The sequence below is a fragment of the Poecilia latipinna genome, unplaced genomic scaffold, assembly GCF_001443285.1.
Source record: "Poecilia latipinna isolate Pla-1442-1.1 unplaced genomic scaffold, P_latipinna-1.0 Scaffold65, whole genome shotgun sequence".
Lineage (NCBI taxonomy): Eukaryota > Metazoa > Chordata > Actinopteri > Cyprinodontiformes > Poeciliidae > Poecilia > Poecilia latipinna.
Window position 1 is genome coordinate 82,440 of NW_015112681.1, and position 21,390 is coordinate 103,829.

Sequence of the window (21,390 nt, forward strand, 5' to 3'; positions counted from 1 at the left end):
CTTTGATGAATCTTTTAAAGGAGTAGCAACAGGAAACACCAGCTTAAGGGGATTTTGCTGCATGTTTTTTTTTTTTTTTTTAAGAAAATGAGCAACTGTGGCTTCATTTGTGTCCTTCCAGTGAACCAGTCACAAGAGCTTTATCAAAACCAATTTTAAATGTGACAAATATATCTGGGGCTGCACAGTGGCACAGTTGGTAGAGCTGTTGCCTTGCAGCAAGAAGGTTCTGGGTTCAATTCCCAGCCCCAGTCCTTCTGCATGGAGTTTGCATGTTCTCCCTGTGCATGCGTGAGTTTTCTCCAGGTACTCCAGTTTCCTCCCACAGTCCAAAAACATGATTGTCAGGTTAAGTGGCCTAATTGGTGTGAGTTTGTGTGTGCATGGTTGTGTGTCTCTGTGTTGCCCAGCAACAGCCTGGCGACCTGTCCAGGGTGACCCCGCCTCTCACCCGGAACGTTAGCTGGAGATAGGCACCAGCAACCCTCCCGACCCCACTGAGGGACAGGTGTGTAAAGAAAATGGATGGATGGACAAATATATCTGCTGTTATGGTGATTTTATTTGTAACATATACGTTAGCCGAGACTTTCTTCCGTTTCGTGGATTCTAGGATTTTGACCAGAGTAGAATGATTAGGTTTTGGGCAAAATTTAATTCTTATGGAGCCTCATTTTTTAATTAGGGAAGAATGGTAATTAGCTGCAGTGCCAAAACTAAGAGTACATCTATCACCACATCTACTAGTAGATGTGATATATCTGTTTGTCTTTTGAGGGATTTTTTCAGCCGATTACACTGCTACACAGGTCAGTTATGCTTCAGAGCTTCCAGCTCCATTCCAGTGTTTTTCTAAGACATGGTCTCTCTGAGAGGTGCATTTCAGCCTGTCCCTTTGAAGCTGGCACTGTTAAAACAACTTATGCAAATGATCTGAGAACCCTGCAGTGCAGAAAGTAAAGCTCGCGCTCGAGCACACGCTTGCCTACTTTTGTGCTAAACTTTCTTAGCAGCAGTGGTGCTGAAACTGCAGCGGAGGAACGACAGCCTTTGAAGTCATCCTGACCCCTCAGCTTGTCATCCTACCTCCCCTCTTCCTCAGTTTGTGCACTCTGATGCTCTTCGAACTCCTCTGCCAATGGAGACAGTTGGATATTAATCATTCTCTTTGAGTCAGAAAGATCCAAAATATCACTGATGTGTGGGCGCTGTGCACAACACAACATGTTTTTTTGTCTGATTGCTAGCGGTGTCATCGTTTTAAAACACACAGTGTGAGAGGAGCAGCTGAACCGAGGCCTCTTTTCTGCTACAAGATGAAAAGCCAGCAGCTGTCCACAGAGAGCGCTGAGTGTTACAAGAAACCCCGGGGAAGCTCTTCCCGAGTCCTTAAACTTTAACAAGAGATTGTGTGTTGCACCTTAGAGCTGGAGAAGGAGGAAGTGACCCTGCTGTGGGAGTCTGATGTTGTAGATATACCAGAGAAGCAGTTCAAAGCAGAGGAAAAGTAGAAGTGCCAGTGTTGACTCTAGAAATATTGTTACTGTTACTGCTCAGTTATTTTGAGGCTTTTGTAGAGTCTGTCTTACAGGAAAACTCATCATTAAGAACAATCTGCATGAGAAGCACTTGAAAAAGCAAAATAACGGGGTTTTCTTCAACTTGACAAGTAGTTTTGAAAATGCAGGTATTTGATATTTGCACAGATTTGCACAGATTATTGACATAGTGACATACTTTTGTAAATGTTATGTACTGCAACTTTAATTTGCCATATCAGCCCCAGTGATAATGCTAATTAGAGGACATACATTAACTTACCATGTCCCTGTGTTCAAATTGTTTTCAATGTTTTTAAAATTAACATCATTTTTGTCCAGATCTTTTTCTTTAGTTTCTTTTTAAAAATTGATCCACATTCTTAAAAGCAATGTCTGGTTTTCATTGGTTAACTGTCAGCAAATTGTTATTTATCGTTGCTTTTATCAGTTATTTTAGTGACCTTGTGGGTTTTCCAGTCATTAACAGAGGAGCACCGACAACTTTGTCCTCGTGTTTTTGGGCTAACCTTCAAGAGTCACACCAATAGGATCGCATTTTGGCTTTTATTTTTGACTCGGCGCCTACAAAAATAGACCATATTGTCAGTGCTCCACCCCCATGCTGGACAGATGGAAGGTGTTTGTATTGATATGCTGTATTTAGTTATCTCTAAAAGGCATTGTGTTTGCTATGGTAGATCGTCTCATTGACCCTCATCCATCCAAGTGTTCAAGAAATCTCATGGTTTGTGCTGAACTGTTTTTATTGATATACTGTTCTGATGAGCAATATGTTTTCACAACGGACAACGTTTTTGTTGATTTTTCTCACAAAATTTCTTCAATTTATCTAGTGTTTTTCTAAATTCATCATCCTCGTGCGTATGTCTTGTACAGTTGAGGTTGAGTGTCATGGTCCAGAGAGGATGTCCTTCTTTTTTATCGAGACTGTAGATAAATAGGCAGGTGGGGCTGGAACATGATGACGTGATCCATGGGTCTTTTCCAAGTTTTTAATGAGGGAGGGGTTGTTGTACGTCCTCTCCTGCTCCTGCTGCGCACATTCTTACATCTGTACAGCTGTGAGGGTGGGAGGAGTCGTGTGTTTCTTGATGAGAGACAGAGCAGGGGAGAGAAAGGGTGAGGGAGGCCGGGCCCACGGTTGAGTAAAAAGAGGGAAACTCGCTGGACGTCATCAAAGCTCTTGAAAGTTTCGGAGACAGAAGACAGCTTTCTGAAATGCCATCCTATGCCTGACCATAAGGTGTGCACTGGCAGGACTTGACCACCATGCAGTGTCGAACAGCCAAAGCCCCTAAAAGGGAGATGGTGATAGAGAGTCCACAGCAGTACAAAAGTTTGGCTGAGATTGAGGCAGAAGTTGAAGGAGTGCCACAGGTGCCAGTGGTGAGTACGTACGTTCCTATTCTGCTTTGTGTTCAATCCTTCAGAAGCTGCTTTAAATATCTTTCAAAGGCCCCGACGTGATGATGGGAAGTAGCAGCTTGACTCTATGCCTCTCATGGGAGCCAATCTTTTTTTGGAAGTGGAGCACTTGTTGCTTCTTTGTTTGTTAACCCTTCCTGTGCACCAGAGTCCAAAATTTTGGCCAGTCTGATTAAAATTTTCTGTTAAAATAATAATAAAAAAAAAAGTTAGCAAAACAAAATTTTATTTTTAATTTCAAATGAATGTTTTTCTTTAATCAACGATGTCGTCACAATAAACCTCAGACTCACATATGAAATGCATTAATGCGAGTTAATTACTGGCAAGTTACCCTGCAAAGCCACTGAGTTCACAGCTGCTTGTCTGCCTGGCCAGAATCCCATTATAAACCGTAGCTTATAACTTTATGCTTATCAGGCCATCTTTAATATCCACAGGGCTGAGAAATTTGGATGAGGGTCATTGCATTGGATCACTGGGAAAATCGCTTAAATAAATCAAAACTTAAATCTACAGCCAGACATGTGTTTAATTGGCCTCATGTGTTTGTTGAATCAAGTCCAAGAGGCTAATCCAAATAATATAAATCAATTCCGTGTCTACCAGCCACGTAGCTTAGTATTATATGATTGTGGTCATTGGTCTGATTGAGGTTTTGCCCCATTACATGTGTAATTCTCCTTGGCCGAGACAATAGACCTCAAAAGACCGACTGATCTTTATATTGCTGAAGGTTTGAGTGAATGTGACTCAGCTGGTCAGTATGACTAAAAAGCACTATAAAGTTTAAGTCCACTTACAATTTTTCCATAATCTATTATCTGTATTGTTGTAGGCATAATGAACATGGCTCAGACTAACAGCCTCAGTAAGCAGAGTGTCTGATCTAACAATACATTTGTTGCCTACTAGTACCTTTCTACCTGGGCTGCAAATCTTATATAAACTTATACATTTTGTTGAAGATGCTATGCCAAAAATGATCCCGTAATTGCGACTATGCTTATCTGTTTACTTGTCTATGGCTTATAAAATTCATTCTTCAGCTTTTGATTATGTTTGAAATACTGTTGCATATGTTTCAGTGGTATAGGCTTCATTAGGTGAATTCCCAATCATTGTGTTCTGATGCACTGATAGCCTAGCTTAGCCTAACATATCTAAGCTAGGCTGCATGTGTTTTTCATATGTCAAAATATTCAAACTTTAATAAGAAAACACATCCCCATTTTTTGAGGTTTGCATACCTAAATCCCAGTTGATAAGGTTATTTTTAAGGGAGACCAATCTCAGGGGTTTTCCTGTGGAATGCAACAGCTGAGGTCTGCAGTGTCAAGGGAGTATAACATCAGGAACTGAGCTCTGCTATCTTACTTACTGTCAAACATCAATGCCTAGGCAGTTCTTTTTGCTTCAATGATATCATCTAGAGTGAAGAGTCTTATTTAGGGAGTATACAGTTCCACCGCAGCTTCGGGATGTGATAGATGGATGTGCTATGGACAAATTCTCTGCAACTGTGTAATGCTTTGTGGGGCCAAAATCTCAGAGGAATGTAACTGAATAAAAGGATAGAAGCAGTTCTGAAGATGAGTACTAACAAGGTACAGCCAATAAAGTGGCCAGTTGGTGTAGATCTGTCTCTGTTGCACACTGGTATAAAGAGGTAATGTGTACTTCTGAGAAAAAAACAATTCCATGAGCTGCAGTGGCCACTTCTTTAGATACTGAACGTGAGCCTGTGACACTGTGACTGGTACAAATACTCACACAATCTCCGTCATCCAGCATCTCCTTCTCTTGTTGCCCATATTCATTGTGCCAGTTCCTGTATCTAGAGCTGCCAGTGAAAGGACAATAGCAACTTGTTGTCCGCACGCTGTGAATGCTACAGATTTACCATTGTGAATGCGTCCAGAACATATGAAATGGTCCTGCTGTTGTTGCTGTTGTCGAACAGGCACAGTTCCTTTATGATAAATCAAACGAAAGTTAAAAAAGGCTGGCCTAATGTTGTGTTTCGTTCCCACAGGTAAAACCAAAGATCATAGAGCCTCTGGACTATGAGAATGTTCTCCTCCAGAGGAAGACCCAGATCATAAGTGATGTTCTGCGTGATATGCTGCAGTTCTCTACGGAGGACTTTCAGGTGAGCGAGAGCAACTCTGAGCATGTTGATGGATTTATTACTTTTACTTAAAATTATGTCTATACTCAGATTTTTAAGATTTTTAGCTGTTTATAAAAGTGTCTGCCTCTTCAATACGAACTATTTTTCCATCTTTGGTATCTTTAATGCTCTGTTTTGAATTCTCCTTTTGCATTTTCAATTCGAATTCTTGAATTCTCAAATTCTCAAACGCTATTTCTAAAGTTAGTTCACTCAGGTATTCACCTTTATCTGCTTCTTAGTTTTTACTGCAGTTATCACTTGCAGTAGAAATGGTGAAACTAGATGAGGCTACCTTGAAATAAATACACTCATCGTTGGATATGAACTAAAATACATTGAATCCAAGTGCAGTGTTGATAAAGGAACATCCAGCCTACTCCTAGATTATTGCGCAATCAGTCGATGATTGGTGGTTTTCACTATGGAACTGTCTCTGTTAGTAACTGTCCACAACCACTGTGTGTTCCTGTGTGTGTGTGGTTTGACCCAGTCTGTCCATCTGTCCAACCCACCACATGTTTCACATCACTGGGTGGAGAGACACAAAGCATTAAAACAGCCAGACACATGGGTGTGGCGAGAACAAGCACTGCACTCCAACACTGATAAACATTGATTTAAAGAGTAGGGGTTCACAGTTTGGTATGTTTTTAGGAGGATAAAAACAAAACCACATTTTATTCTTTCAGCCAACACTGAAAAAGTGTGGATCTGTGTACGTTGGTTACCAAGTAAAACTTAGGCTATAGGCATCTGGATTTGAGCGTTACTGTGTACTAGTGATGTTTGCATTCAGATAATCCTGACTCAACTGAGTAATTAAGTTGGAGGTAGAGCTAGTTCAATAGCTTCTTGTTGTTGAAATAATAATTACATCAAGATTTCGATTGATCCACCTTTCTGCTGCTCATCAACAGGGGAATCTTTACAGCAACAATATTATTTTAAATAAACTTTCTTGAGCTTTACATAATGTAATGTTATTCCCTCATCAAAAACACACCTGGAGTGTTGCCTTGATTCTTTCATGCATGTTTGAGAAATCCTTTACTCTCAACCATTCAGCTGTGTGAAACGCCTGGTTGGACCCGGCGCCACCTCTGAGCTTCAGCTTCTCCGAGCAGCCTCCCCAACTCAGTTCCTTCAGACTAGCCAGAAGCAATTAGCAAACACCTTGTACAACTGCACATCGGCCAAGCTCGGCATATGAGCTACTTCTGAGTGCAAGGCTGGTAAAAACTTGAAAGGTTAATAGAGGAGCCATGTTGTAGTGAGTTTTTAAAGAGACGGTGGCTCAATTTGAAGATGTTAAGTGCTGAAGTCAAATTTCTTTGATTTTTTTATAAGAACTGATTGTGCTACAAAATGATACTATGTGCTTGGAAAACCCATAATAATGCCCCTGTAAGCAGAGTTTAATAATGGCCAGAGTCGTAAAGCTCTGACTCATCAGTGCTCTCCCCTCTGTTTTTCTGAATTTACAAGGATTTTAAAGTTCCACACAACACTGTCCTGCATTTGTGGGGGACATGCTGAACTGAAAACCCCTAATTTCTCTGTAAACACACGTCCTCCCAAACCTATCAAAGAGGAAGGATATTTGATTAGAGGAAAGAGATTAAATGTGTGGTTATGGATTTACTCTTTGTTGATGTAGTGCTTGGCAAAATCATTCATGCTCCCTGTACCACTTTTTCACATTTCATCACATTCCAACCACAAACCTCACTCTACTTTATTATATGTGATATATTGACACAGAGTAGTGCATAATTGAGACGGGGAAGGAAGATGTTAGTTGCTTTATAAATCATATAAAAATAAAAGTCTTTGTCGTATTCAATCCTCTTTACACTGAGATTAAAATAAAATCCAGTGTTACTGATTATCTTCACAAAGCACTTGATTTGCAAATAGTGTCAACCTGTGTGTAGTTATAAAATGTAATAGATTCAATTACCTTGTAGATCTATTTGGATGTTTGCAGATGACATTGGGATCTATAGTGAGTGAAAAGAGAAGGTGGACAAAAGCTGGGATAGTGATGGTGTGATTTGGACAAACGGGGAATTAGTGTCACTTGAAGAAAGTCAGAATACACACACAGGTGAATCTGCATGTCATACAGTTTCTAATTATGGACAAGAAATTATTTGCTGTGGTGCTTCCTAAAGGGAGCAGCCAGAATAAGACAATGTAATGTAGATGTATTTAAAGTCGAAGAAGAAAAGGAAATCAAAGAACACTATGTAAATTTTCCAGATTGAGCAAAATATGATTTTGATAGCCAAAAAAACCTGTGTACAAACCAAAATATAGCAGAACGGTTAAAACCTTGTGAGCTCAAGAGTGTATGAACAAGCGACTCGTGACAAACGAGGTCATTGTGTCACTGCGTCCAACTGCGTTTTTGTGAGCTGAGTTGAAAACCAGAGCACTCGTCTTAAGCAAAGGAAGTGGCAGCCTCTAGTAATTTTGCAGACCCTCCGACTCAATAGCCTTCACAGCCTGAGGCATATTTCCTATGGACCCATACTCTACTCTGTCTGACATTATAAGGCTAGGAGGGGAAATAATTGGGTCTGGAGTTTGACTGGATTGACTCAGATCCTACAGCAGTCATTCCTTACTCTGTCAGCTCATCTTATTTTCTCCTATTTGCTAAATACATTCATTGATGTACTATTGGTCACTAATGGGTCAGTGTGTTTAGCATGTAAAACACACAAACACACTGGAAGTGATTTTTATAAGAATGTATTCAATTAAATTAATGAAATGAATACATATACATATGAAATAGTGACTTGGTGTTTTACATAAAGATTAGAAATTTTCACTTAGCGTTGTTGTAAGGCAGACCCATTCTAAGCAATCGGCATGTCGAGGTGACTGAATCGTTTTCATTACAGAGAGTGCATCTGCATAGATGAAGCAATGTTATTATTTTGTTTTTGATGAAAGATTTGAATAGAATTGTCATAAATTCGGTATCAGTGGAGCATATTAGAAATATATATGCATCATGGTGTTCAAAATGGCAAAAAAAAAATCTATCGATCATTGTTTTGCTAATGATAAAACAGCATACCTAAACAGTAATACAATGGCATGCGGTTTATTTATAGCAGCGTATCTTCAGAGGCCATTGAAATAAAAAGCAGATGCACAATAGCTTGATGGTTGAGATTCAACCAGTGTTGTCGATTTCAGTTGCAGACATTAGCATGGAAAGTGCTAAAATGAGGCCTTCGGTCTTGATTGTCTCTGGAGACTTCTTAAAAAGCAAAGAAGCATCCAGGAACCAGAAGAACTCCTGCTTCTGTGGTTCCACAGATCCTAGAGGATTTCTTCAGCTGAACCAGCTGTAATGGTTTGGGCATCTAATGAGGATGCCTCCTGGCCTTCTCCCTTTGAAGGTTTTCAGGGTGACCCTGGGGCGGATGTAGAACTCGCTGGAGGGTTTTTATAAATATCCCTTCTGACCTTGAAATACCTTTGGAAGCCCAAAGACTTAGAAAGACATTTAGTTAATTAATTAAAGGGGATCAGTACATTTTGTAATTTTGAGGTCTTGTAAAATGCAATTTGCCCTGCTGCCTGACAGAATGGATGTGTTGTGTGATGTGTTTTTCATGCCTCTCTCCCTTCAGATCTCCACCCTGCGGCGCCAGGGACGGACTCTGCTCTCCACTGTGCCAGAGACTGCTGAGAAAGAAGCTTCCTCTCTGTTTGTCCAAGAGGTAAAACCAATACATGCATGGATGCTAGCCTGCTTTGACCATTTTAAATCCCTCCCTGAGTGCCAAAGGCTAGGCTCTGACTGAAACCCTGCAATGTCCTTTCAACTGATGTGCTGCCAAGTTTGATCTACTTTTAGCCAAACACAATTTGCTTTGTTTCTGCCGTAGTTAGAGCACCTGGAATTCATACCTTTCAGACCAGATGGATACTGGTACTCTTGATTGAAACATTAAGCTAATCAAAGCTTTGATTTTCTTGTGCAGGTAAAGCTGGTTTGATTTCAGAGAGTGTTGTTGAGAATAACAAATGCCATTCGTTTGGCTTTGAGAAGAGAGAAAACTCATATGGTGCGCATTTTGGAATGTCGCTGTTGGCCTTCATGTGAACTTTTATTTGTGTTCTCCACCCTCTGATTTCCTGACAGTAAGTGTGCCGTGGATTGTCCAGAGATGGAATCCATACTTTGTTGGTACTTGACCCCGTGTTGTGTCAGAGAATCTGTGCGCTAGATACTTGGGATGCGACTCAATATAGAGCACAGTACATGATAGTCCCCCGCTGCTGTAGCAGGGCATTACATCATAACTCCATCTGGAACAGCTGGGGTTACTTATACAGATGGATGTTTTCTTCTTTTTTTTTTTTTCTTACCCTGAAATTATTTTTCCACTTTTATTGACCTTTTGTCTTGGACATTGTGGGTTCTATAGTTTTTTTTGTTTGTTTTGTTTTTGAGGAATTCAGAGAGCTGAAGAACACATTGAGATAAGAAATACGACTATTAGCTGTATTTTGCACGTTTTTGCAATTTGCCATTATCAGATTTTTCAATTTCGATGTTTCTCCTTACAGAGTTCTGAGCATGAGCAATGCATTTAAGCTCATGCCACTAATTTGAAGCCTGGAACTTTAACTAGGCTACTTGAAAATTAAGATTTTTTTTCTAAACGTGAAAGTTCGCTAACAGTTTTGTTTCAGATACGAAAGCAGAACTTTGCACATCTGAACTTTTAATATTTGTCTGGAAATATTTGAAAGTCCATGACTTCCTCTGATGTTTTTGAGCAAAGTAGCAGCTCCTCTTCAACATTTAAATAAAAATGTGTTTTATTCATTTAGCCGTAACTAAACCCACTTCAGTTCAACTTCATTTCCTCTCATCTTATAACCTCTAACTCTTTTTTTATTCCTTTCTCTCTGCAGTGTATTAAAACATACAAGTCTGACTGGCATGTGGTCAACTACAAGTATGAGGAGTATTCTGGAGACTTTCGCCAGCTTCCACAGTGAGTGTGTGTAATTCAGATGTGCTAACCGAGGCTTATTCTTTGACCTTAAACGCCCTAAGCTAAAGTGCAGTGTTTGAAGCTTTAAATATACAGACTGAAATGAGGAAACAGGAAGTCTTTGCAGCAGACTGGTTATTATGGAAGGTCAGATTAAAGATACAGTTTAGTTGCACTTTGCAAATTCCATTAGACTTTGTTGTTTTTATCTCTAAACTTGAAATGTTAGTATGTTAGTTGTCTTGGCAACTTGTAGTTCTGTTTTAAACATGTTTGTTCATCTCATAATCGTCACTAATTTCAATGTTACTCATGAGACTGTAGGATCTATAAATATATGTTCTCTTTACCTGATGTTCCCTCTAAGGCTTTTAGTAAATCTTATTGTGCTCAGTGACCCTGCCCTTTGTTTACCGCCCTGTAGCTGAAGTAGCCAGAGCTCTAGCAGCAAGGATACCTGCCATGGAGGTACTACAGCAACAATAGAGGACTTCCTTTGTTTTTCATACCCCGATACAGAGAGCTATTTTAGGAGCAATGTTGACTAATGCCATTAAAACAAAAGGAAAATTCCAACAATGCATTGGGTGTCCTTGGCTAAGCCGCTTTCCTTGAGTGCAGGAAGTGACTCTGCAGATGTTGTGTGATGTTTAAGTCATGGCAGGGCAGAAGCCAGATAAATCCTGACCTTGGCTTGGACTGTTTATAGAAGTAGTTCCTCAGAGAACGTTGGGTTGTGTAAAGGTCAAAGGGCAAACGGTGCGTTGTTTGAGTTGAACTTTCATAAAAAGCTGCGGTTTCCCTAAAAGGTTGAAAATGCATTTGTATTATTAGTACTGTTTGTGTGATTTTGGGGTTGCAAAACGCACTTTCTGAAAAGTATTTACACTCTGAAAGTTTCCATATTTTGTCATGTAAACACAAACTCCATTGTATCTTGCAGGAATATTATGAAGTAAACAATCACAAAGTAGGGAAGTAGTATTTCCCTTCCATAGTTGTGAAGTGGAAGGGAAGTACTTTATTGTTTACCTTTTCTTTTTTTCTTTTGCAAATAAGCATTTGATAAGTGTGATGTACATTTGTATTCCACCCCCTTTAATCGGCACCTTAAAGTCTCTTTAGGTATGTTCCTGCTAGGTCTGCACATATTTCACACAGAGAGGCCATGAACATCAACTCTATTGACATGATGCTGCCACAAAAATATTAGTTTTAGCCTTCTCTTCAATTTGGTCCTCCAATTTGTAATTTGAAGAATAAAAAGTCATTTTATCTTTCTTATGCACTACTTTGTGGGTCCACCACATACAAACTCAAATTGTGTGATTTTTTTTTTTGCCGCTGCATACTGCTGTGACTTCAGGAAGGAGTTCTCAGTTGCACTAACTAATCAGAAACCACGGATATTCATTTGAAAAATATACACTTTGAATTTCTTAGTCATGATTTAAAGTCACAATTGATAGCGGTTGTAGCAGTGCGAATGAATAATGAAAAATGTTGTTATTTTATATATATATATATATATATATATATATATAATGAAAAATGATTGTATGACAAGAGGAAGTTTAAACTGAACTAAGTGAAATGAATGTGACGTTTCTCCTTCAGTAAGGTGTTGAGACCAGAGAAACTTGCTGCCCACGTGTTTGAAGTGGACGAAGACGTGGAAAAAGACGAGGTAGAGTTTCCAAACATCTCTCCTCACCCAGGAAATCCTGTTGATCCTCTTCTCCTTTAGAGAGACATAATAAGTAGTATTTACCTAAATAAAACTTTTTTTTTTTTTTCCATCTCCTCCAGGATGCAGCCTCTCTTGGATCTCAAAAGGGAGGCGTGTCGAAGCATGGCTGGCTCTACAAAGGCAACATGAACAGTGCGATTAGTGTTACCATGAGGGTGAGTGTTCTAGAGGAAATGCTACCCTTAAATAAAAAAATCTCAGTTCCACATCCATCCTCACTTGTCTCAGTTTTCAAAAACACAAAACCTTTGTTCTAGTTTATACTGCAAATTTTGGTTTGCTTGAAATAAAGCAAAACTGACTGACAAATGACTTTTCAGAAACATATAGCAGCTTGTTTTAAGACAATAATCCCTTATTATTGATGAAAAGTACTATCTCCACTAGCAGATCATTTAATTATAACATGGGGAAAATGTCTTTTTAAAAAAATATGCCGGTGGAGCTAGTACTTTTTTTAAAAAATCAATATTAAATTATTTACTTAAAACAAGCTCCTTTATTTCGCTGAAAAAAGTTTGCGACTTTGCATAGAACTTTAAAACTACATATAGTTGTTTATTTTTCATTCTACCCACGTCCAGATGAAAACGTACCTCGATAATCAACGCTTTTCTGTTTCTCCTCATGTTTTCAATGACTTTTAAGGCGATAATGTTTGTATTTTTCCCTTGCACATTTGGAAATCAGATTAGGCCTCGCTGTGCTGTCCTCGCCCTGAGTTTTCAATCTTTTCAGCCGCTAGACAGCCAGACAACGACGCTCCAATAACCAAACTTCTTTCTTTCTTTTTAGTTGTTTATTGAAGAGTGGCCTCTGACCACTGCCATCACTTTGGCCATCGTAAACTGCAACATACAAGGCGTAATGTTAGCTAACATAGCAAAATAGCCATTCTTACTGCGAGCTTAAAACAACATTTTCTTAAACGACTAAAGTATACAAATTACTTACACCAGCGTTACATGAAACAAGAGACAGTTATTTTCACAATTAACAAGCACTTACGAACAAATCTTGTCGGAAACACAACGAATAAAGACAATAGTCAGCTACTCCACGAGCTGTTTGGTGACGCATTCCACCATCTTGGATCTATGTTTTCTTTTAGCATCACAAAGGCAACATAACAAAAATATCCACCAGGGGGTGCTCTAGTTCAAAAACCTTGCTGGTCCAAATAAACTAAACAAAAGGCAGCACACTCGCTATAGATAGCCCTTGACGTTTCACTACTACCCACGGAGCGTTCCCATGCCCCGTTCCTTCTTTATTTTTAGATTGAACCGATAAACAACACTGTGGTTTTCACAGCCTCTATTTTCATCCTCCAGTCCTTCAAGAGGAGATACTTCCATCTGGCTCAGCTGGGTGACGGCTCCTACAACCTCAACTTCTATAAAGATGAAAACACCTCCAAGGAACCCAAAGGAACCATTTTCCTCGACTCGTGTATGGGTGTTGTTCAGGTAACGTCACCTGCGCACAGATTCTTTGAAAGTTAAACTTGAGGATAAAGCTCAGGATTACTCGCGTCCTTTCAGAATAGCAAAGTGCGTCGGTTTGCATTTGAGCTCAAGATGCAGGACAAGAGCACGTTCCTGCTGGCTGCCGACAGCGAAGCAGAAATGGAGGAGTGGATCAGCATCCTGAACAAGATTCTTCACAGCAGCTTTGAACAGGCCATGCAGGAGAAAAGGAACGGCGATCTGAATGATGGTAGTTTTTTTCTGATCTCCTCAACAATTTTTGCTTAATTTTTTCCCCCTCCATGTTTCACACTGTTTCTAATGCATTTGCTCCAAATATCTTGTGGGATTTTAAACCTTTTTGCACATGTTTTTATTTTTAAATTCCCCCCCCACCAAGGAGTAATTATCCGAAAGATGTTACACTTTGAAAATCATTCATAACCTCCTAACCTAAATGTTTTTCCTTTTGGTGTTTCCAGAAAGGCTAAAAACCAACACTTAATTATGGTTCTGCTATAGAAACCACAGCTAACAAAACTCATGTTGATCTCTCTAACAGATGAGGAGCACGGAAAAGCAGAGCTTTCCTCTGGAAGCTTTCAAGACAACTTTCAGGTAACCTGTTTATCTATTTAAGCTACACCTTCACTCATAACACCCAACAAATCAAATCTGTTGCTGCTTGCGAGCCCCAGTAGGATCTGATGTGCAGAAAGTCTCCTGATTATTTGTAAGCGGAGCTTTGAGCTAATTAGTCAAATGTCTGTGTTTCCTGGAGCCACATTTTCCACATGGTGGTCACTCTGCTGCACATCTGGATAAGTGTGTTTGCTTCTCCAAGTGGAATACTTTTTCTGCTCACAGGGAGTGAACGTGGCATTCTAAGAACAATCACTTAGACCTATTACAGGATTTGTTTTTTTAAAAACAACAACAAACAAACAAAAAAAAACATTGATGATCCCAGATAGATTTATTATTCACTGCTGTTACCTTCATACTTGCATTTCATCATTTTTGTTTTGGTTTCTGAATCAAAAGTATTCACACCTCTTGAACTTTTGCACAAGTTTTTAGGTCACAACAAGCAACAATAGTGTATTTTATTGGGATTTTCTGTTAGGTCAAAATAACATGGTGAAAAGGGGACAAATAAGGATACATCATTTTCAAAGTTTTTGGGGAATAAAAACCCAATGACCTCCCAGAGGTCTGATTACAAATGTACACAAAGCTCACTGTACTTTACAGCTCTGACCAGGTATCAGATTCAAGCTCTTTTTGACTTATTCTATATCCTGCAGGAATCTGTGCACATCTCTTTAAAAAACAAAAAACAAAAACATGTCATTTGATTTCTACCAGACTGCCAGAGATGTCGAATCCAGAATGAGAAGTGAAGCTCGCCTAAAGCTGTTTACTCTGGATCCAGACACTCAGGTGAGGATGTTCTGGGTTAAAAGTACTGTGACAAGATTTAAGCCTCCTAACGACAACTACGGTTTGTCACAGAAACTGGACTTTTCTGGCATCGAACCAGACGTGCGTCCGTTTGAGGAGAAGTTCGGGAAGAGAGTCCTGGTCAGCTGTCACAACCTGTCGTTCAACCTGCAGGGCTGCGTCACAGAAAACGAAGAGGGGCCGACCACTAACGTAGGCTTGAGAGCTTCGGATGCATTTGTCGTTGAACAGAAATCAGAGTCTAAAGTGCTCCATGGCATTTACGCAAATGCCAGGGAGTTTTAAATTGTTCAGATGGCCCATTTGGATGGTTGATTGTTAAAGCTCATATTGATGGGTTGGTATTCTGACTCCCAGCCAGGGCTTCACATGAAGCATTAGCACTAAATGTGGTTTCCTGACGTCACTTTTAGTTAAAGGAGAACTCCTCTTTACACAAGATGTTTAGCTGTGAAAGCTCAGCTATTAGCACAAGCCTCCACGAACCTCAGATAAAGAGCCTTGTGTAATGGGAATGATGGTGGAAAGCGTAAACAAGAAGATCCATTTGGGCCGGACGAAAACTGTGAAGTAGATTTGGGAGGAGGAACATTTGTTGTCATCTTTCATATTTCACTCCTTCTCTTGGTCTTTACAAAAACATTTCATCTCCTCTCCTTCTTGTGTCTCTTCTTTCTCCACAGGTTGAACCGTTCTATGTGGTCCTGTCCCTGTTCGACGTCCAGAACAGCAGAAAGATCTCCGCCGACTTCCGCGTGGATCTCAACCACCCTTTGGTTCGCCAGATGACATGTGGTCAAGGCAACGGGTCCGATTCGGAAATCATTGGCGACGGTCCCCCAGAAGGCCTCGGCCTGGCTCCTCACTACCCCACACAGGGGGTCTTCTCTGTAACCTGCCCCCACCCAGATATCTTCTTGGTTGCCAGAATTGAGAAGGTCCTCCAAGGGGGCATCACCCACTGCACCGAACCTTACATGAAGAGCTCCGACTCCACCAAAGTGAGTACACAAGCAGAGATATTCACCTTCTTGTATTAGTAGATGATCACATTAAATAAATACATTCTTGTTTAGGTGGCTCAAAAGGTGTTGAAGAACGCCAAGACAGCCTGCAGCAGACTGGGACAGTACAGGATGCCGTTTGCCTGGGCTGCAAGGTGTGAAGTCGGCTTACGATAGACCTGATGTGGTGTGTAGATGGACAGGTGTTTGTTCACTGAGGTTACCGACATTAAAACTCCAGATATGTTCCATCTTGTTCACATGGTTCCTGTTTTAGACCTCAATGGTGATCCTGATGGAAAGAGTTTGTGAGAGGGAGAAAGGATGGTAAATTGGAAAAGTTCACAGACTTTCAGAGAAAGTCAGTTCAGATTCTACTTATTGTTTGTTTACAGCTCCCCAAAAAAGTCATTTTATATTTATGTTGTTTTAGATGTAAACATGTAGAGTCTTTGAAATTCTGGGAAATTGATTGCTTTTGCTGGAGCTAATCACAACTGCTGCTAAGCTAACCGAGCTACATGTCACAACATAGGGTAAATTGTCAGCAAGGTGACAACTGAATATTATTATAATAAAAAAAATTAAAAAGGCAGGAAAAGGGTAGATAAAACCCTTCACTTAAAAGTAAAAATAAAAAGCCTTTAAACACCAAGTCTGTTTTCTGTTTGTGTTGTCTGTCATATTGGCATGAAAATCTAACATGGAGTTGCATAAATGTGTTACTCCCAGCTATCCTATATATTCAGGTTCATATGTTTTTCCCTCTGCAGGCCGGTATTCAAGGATGCATCAGGAACTCTGGAGAAAAACGCTCGCTTCTCAGCTCTTTACAGACAGGACAGCAGCAAGCTGTCTGACGAGGACATGTTCAAGCTCCTCACCGACTTCAGGAAGTATGTTGTCTTCAGGGGTTTTGTTGTTGCTGTTGTTAATCTTTTTCTTGCCCTCCAAATGTGCTTTGGTAAATTTCTAACAAGTTTTTCTTCCTCTGTTTTCCCTGCAGACCAGAAAAAATGGCCAAACTCCCTGTGCTGCTGGGGAACTTAGATGTTACTATTGATAACGTTGCACCGGACGTACCCAGTAAACCTTTATTTATTTATTTATTTATTTTTTTTTTTGGAACTTCTTCTAATCATCTAACTAAATGACTAGAAGTTAATATTTATCCCTCTAAGTGGTGTTTCATTGCTGCTTCCTTGCAGACTGTGTCACTACCTCATACATCCCTGTGAGAAACTTTGAACAAACTGGTTCAGGCACCTCTCTTCTGGAGGTGGAGGAGTTTGTGCCGTGTATTGCAAAGTGCGCCCAACCATTCACTATATATAAAAACCACCTGTATGTCTACCCGAAGCACCTCAAGTATGATGGACAAAAATCATTTGCCAAGGTACGTATAGAAAAGGTTGTAATGGCATATAGTTACAATGCCTTACCGTAACCAAAGTAACGTTTTATTGTCTTTTCATTCACGTTTATCCCCAAGCTTGTGTTGTTGTTTTTTACATAACATAACAAATGCATACATTCTTTTAATTCGTTGTTCTGAATAGTCAGATCTTATCTGCAACATGAGCTGTAGATCCAAAGCATATAAGCTATCCTATTTAGAAAGCAGTTCCTTTATTTGGCAGGGATTCTTGTATAATCATCACTTTCTACTCCTGTTTAGCCCATGAGGCGACTGGCAGCGGCCTCCAGCTCATTTAGGCCAGCTGCAAAACCGGGGAGAATTATCTGCATGCCAAGCATCGGAATTGATTAATGCATTAAAAGAGAGGAGTGGGTTTTTGTTTTGTTTTTTTTCCCAAATAGGTCAGCTCGTTACAGGAAACCAAAATTATTTAATAAGAGAGCTCTCGGAAATCTTCTTGAAGTGTTTGCACAAAATGACACTCTCCATATTTATCTCCTGATTTTAATTTGTATTTTTGTGTTTTTATCTCCCATTTCCAGGCGAGGAACATTGCTGTATGTGTTGAATTTAAGGACTCTGATGAGGACGAAGCCCAGCCACTGAAGGTACATTTACACAAAACACTGTGCTCTTTTCATTATCTGTTTGAGTGCTCTAGGTTGAAAAAAAAACAACAACTACAAACTCCTGAGCAGAAAAATGGCAAAAAATCATGGATTACAATGTTTGCAGATGACACTATGCTTTGTGAGAGCAGGTGAAAGAGAGCCTAGAAAGGTGCAAAACGCTTACATATTTGTTCACTCTTTCATCTCTCACATCCGTCTTTGCTGCAGTGCATCTACGGCCGACCTGGAGGACCTCTGTTCACTAAACAGGCTTACGCAGCCGTTCTCCACCACCAGCATAACCCCGAGTTCTACGACGAGGTATTCCTGCTTGTTGTTCCTCATTAGAGTTCATTTATGTAGTAAAGGTTTATTCGAAGATTGAATCGTCAGTCGGAGGAAGAATGAATCTCTCTATATTTCTGCCTACAGATCAAAATAGAGCTGCCAACTCAGCTGCATGAGAAGCATCACCTTCTCTTCAGCTTCTTTCATGTTAGCTGTGACAACAACAGCAAGAAGAAGGATGTAGTAGAGACTCCTGGTAAATATCCCCAGGCATATTTTATGTACGTTCATTTCTGTGTAAACTGTAACAAGCACACAGCTACATCTTTTTTTTTTAATTTCTTGTCTTCAGTGGGTTCAGCTTGGCTGCCGCTCCTGAAGGACGGCGGCAGGGTCATCATGAACGAACAGCAGCTTCCTATCGCTGCTAATCTACCTGCTGGCTATCTCAGCTCCCAGGATGGCGTAAGCAAGGTAACAACAGCCAAGAAATTAGATTTTTAGCTTGGCGTGCGAAAGGAACACGTGAGGGTTTGGATGTGAACAGATGTTTGACTCTTGAGATTCAAAGAATTTCCTGCAAATTTATTTGTATTCAAGCCTCAAATATGGAAATACAACTGAACCGTTGTCATTTCCTTAAGTGTCTCAAGGTTGAAAGATAGAAATCTTGTTAGCTGAGATTGGATTGGGACCTTACGCAGGCCCCCCAGGCTTTTACACCAGACGCCTCAGAAATCTGCTTAGCTTTAATCTATAACACAGGCCTCTGAAGTGTTTGACGGAGATTTCTTTGTTATAAATTTAATTACAGCCATTTTCTAATTTCTGCTGTTCAGTAGAACCCCATCACAGTTTTGTCTATCTCCCTCATGCACTGTTTTAGGCAAATAATATACCAACATCGCTTTCATATGCATCTGATTCTTTAGCATTTTCAATTTAATCTCCCTGTGTAATACACAAACGCTGCTGTTGCTGCCCTGATTTAGAGAAACAAAAATGTTCAAGATTCAGTCACCTAGAAATAGCAAAAAATAAAAAGAAGAAAATAAATATTGATTGATTAATGCATTTAGTTTAAATTTTACAATCGTAGCAAAAAATAAATAAATGTAATTATCAAAGCACAGATGAGTTAACAAAATCAAAACTTATGATACGGTTCAGGGTTTCCTATATTCCTCCTGCTTTTTTATAATTCTTTTTGCAAAAAAATATTATTTTTCTCTGAGATTGTGAGTATTTAATGAATTAAGAAGACAAACAAGTGAGGCTATAAAATAAACTGTGTATTCAAAAATATGGGAAGATGAAAAAGTGTAGTGTTTCACGATTATGTTGACTTCACTGAAATAAATATAAATACTACTTCCAGTCTATTGCTCAGGCCACTTTAAAAAATGCTTAACAGGCAAATATAGCATTCATTATTTACCACATTGAATAAGTAGTCAAAAAGATTAAAACTTTAATGAATGCACATAAAAATCTGTTTGATCACTTTTGCAATTTATGCCTTTAAAAGCTTGAATCTCTAAATTAACCAAAGTCTAGATCCAAAATGATTTAGCAAAAGAGAAAAAGGAAAAAGAGGAAAATGTATGTAAATTCATGCCTTGGATTACAGTTTGCAGCCCTCCTGTTAATGTGACATTCTAGTCAAAAAGTGTAGTATGAAATTATAACATCATACAATGAAAATAATGTTTGTATTGATCTGTTTTTGTTTTTATGAAATATGAAAGCTGTATCCCTCATGGGGATACAGCTTTCATATTCAGAGTCGCTTTTGCATTGATCAGTATGCAGCACGATAATTCATACGCATTTATCACTGCAGCAATCTGGCTCCGAGATTAAATGGGTAGATGGAGGCAAACCGCTGTTCACACTCTCCACCCATCTTGTATCTACAGTTTACACTCAGGTAAACACATTTTCTTCATACTCCATCTTGAAGAACAATGATTCAGTTTCTTAAATTAAATAAAGTTATTTATCTCATCGCATGTTTTCACCAGGACCAGCATCTGCACAACTTCTTCCAACACTGTCAAAGCATGGACATGTCAGAGCAAGCTTCAGAGGGAGAGCTGATTAAATACCTGAAGGTATTATGAGCTCCATTATCCTTTAAATGCTCAAAGCAAACAAAAGTTCAGTTCATTTATTAACCATTTCTTATCAAAAGCTAAGATTTGCAAATATTATTGTTTGGTTTTTTCCCATCTTTTTTAGAGTCTTCATGCAATGGAAGGCCATGTGATGGTCAACTTCCTGCCCACAATCCTCAACCAGCTGTTCTGCGTCCTCCCCAGAGCATCGCATGAGGATGTGGCCGTCAACGTTACCAGGTGGATATTTTCTCCTTAATGCTGTATTTCTTCTTTTTCATTGGACATTTGGCACACTCTTTGTGTTTTTCAAGACCTGCTGTCACACTGACATAATAGAAATGTGATTTTTTTGTTGTTGCCATTTTTCTCCTTTGCTTTTCTTCAGGGTGATGGTTCATGTGGTGGCGCAGTGCCATGAGGAGGGACTTGAGCATTACCTAAGATCTTTCGTCAAGGTGAAGCTTTATCATACCACTTGACAATGATATTCAGTGTGTTTCCTGGAACAACTAACATATACTAGTGACATTTTTCCCCTTTCAGTTTGTGTTTAAGCCAGAGCCGTACTCGTCCATCTGTCTGAGAACAGTACATGAAGAGCTGGCCAAAGCCATGACGGCCATTCTCAAGCCGTCCACTGACTTTTTAACAAGCAACAAGTTGCTAAAGGTAACCTAAACGTGCTTAATACTCTGCTGTACAAATACAAAGGTAGGACTAAACACCAATTTACCTGAAAAAAGCTATTTGTATGCAAAAGTTTACACTATAAAGGGGCAAAATCACTCTTAACGTTACCAGGACTAAGTTGCAGATGGAAATACAGTACTTGGATGGTTGGATGGAATTAGTTCTTCATTTAGTTTGTACTGATTTTTAAAAATCAAAACTTTTCAACTTTAAGTGAAACTCCCTCACTTTATCTGATGTTTTAAGCACGTTCAAGGCACCAAGTTTCACTTTATGTCGATGACTTGTTACTATTTCTTCAGAATCCCCAAATTTCTTTTGAGTCTCTAATGTTCTTGTTTCTCTAGCTGAATTACTTTTCTGAGTCTAAATGTGGGCAAA

At 39.5% G+C, this 21,390-nt stretch overlaps 1 protein-coding gene across 11 annotated transcripts in view; it reads left to right on the forward strand.

The window, feature by feature from the left end:
* Positions 1–21,390, forward strand: part of LOC106964062 (dedicator of cytokinesis protein 9-like) — a 47,323-nt gene that overhangs the window by 11,890 nt on the left and 14,043 nt on the right. For 8 of the 11 annotated variants that reach the window (XM_015059332.1, XM_015059374.1, XM_015059382.1 and 5 more), the window contains 24 exons: positions 5,023–5,139; positions 8,817–8,906; positions 10,111–10,193; positions 11,811–11,880; positions 12,003–12,098; positions 13,278–13,412; positions 13,488–13,662; positions 13,975–14,030; positions 14,781–14,855; positions 14,928–15,068; positions 15,560–15,877; positions 15,953–16,035; positions 16,654–16,776; positions 16,887–16,966; positions 17,089–17,276; positions 17,843–17,908; positions 18,140–18,232; positions 18,344–18,455; positions 18,552–18,673; positions 20,043–20,129; positions 20,224–20,313; positions 20,441–20,556; positions 20,705–20,774; positions 20,863–20,988. In XM_015059332.1, coding sequence (XP_014914818.1) covers positions 5,023–5,139; positions 8,817–8,906; positions 10,111–10,193; positions 11,811–11,880; positions 12,003–12,098; positions 13,278–13,412; positions 13,488–13,662; positions 13,975–14,030; positions 14,781–14,855; positions 14,928–15,068; positions 15,560–15,877; positions 15,953–16,035; positions 16,654–16,776; positions 16,887–16,966; positions 17,089–17,276; positions 17,843–17,908; positions 18,140–18,232; positions 18,344–18,455; positions 18,552–18,673; positions 20,043–20,129; positions 20,224–20,313; positions 20,441–20,556; positions 20,705–20,774; positions 20,863–20,988 — 2,712 coding nt within the window. Of the gene's footprint in view, positions 1–2,725; positions 2,949–5,022; positions 5,140–8,816; positions 8,907–10,110; positions 10,194–11,810; positions 11,881–12,002; positions 12,099–13,277; positions 13,413–13,487; positions 13,663–13,974; positions 14,031–14,780; positions 14,856–14,927; positions 15,069–15,559; positions 15,878–15,952; positions 16,036–16,653; positions 16,777–16,886; positions 16,967–17,088; positions 17,277–17,842; positions 17,909–18,139; positions 18,233–18,343; positions 18,456–18,551; positions 18,674–20,042; positions 20,130–20,223; positions 20,314–20,440; positions 20,557–20,704; positions 20,775–20,862; positions 20,989–21,390 lie in introns of those variants that run through there. The other 3 variants (XM_015059325.1, XM_015059365.1, XM_015059388.1) reach the window with 1 other exon arrangement.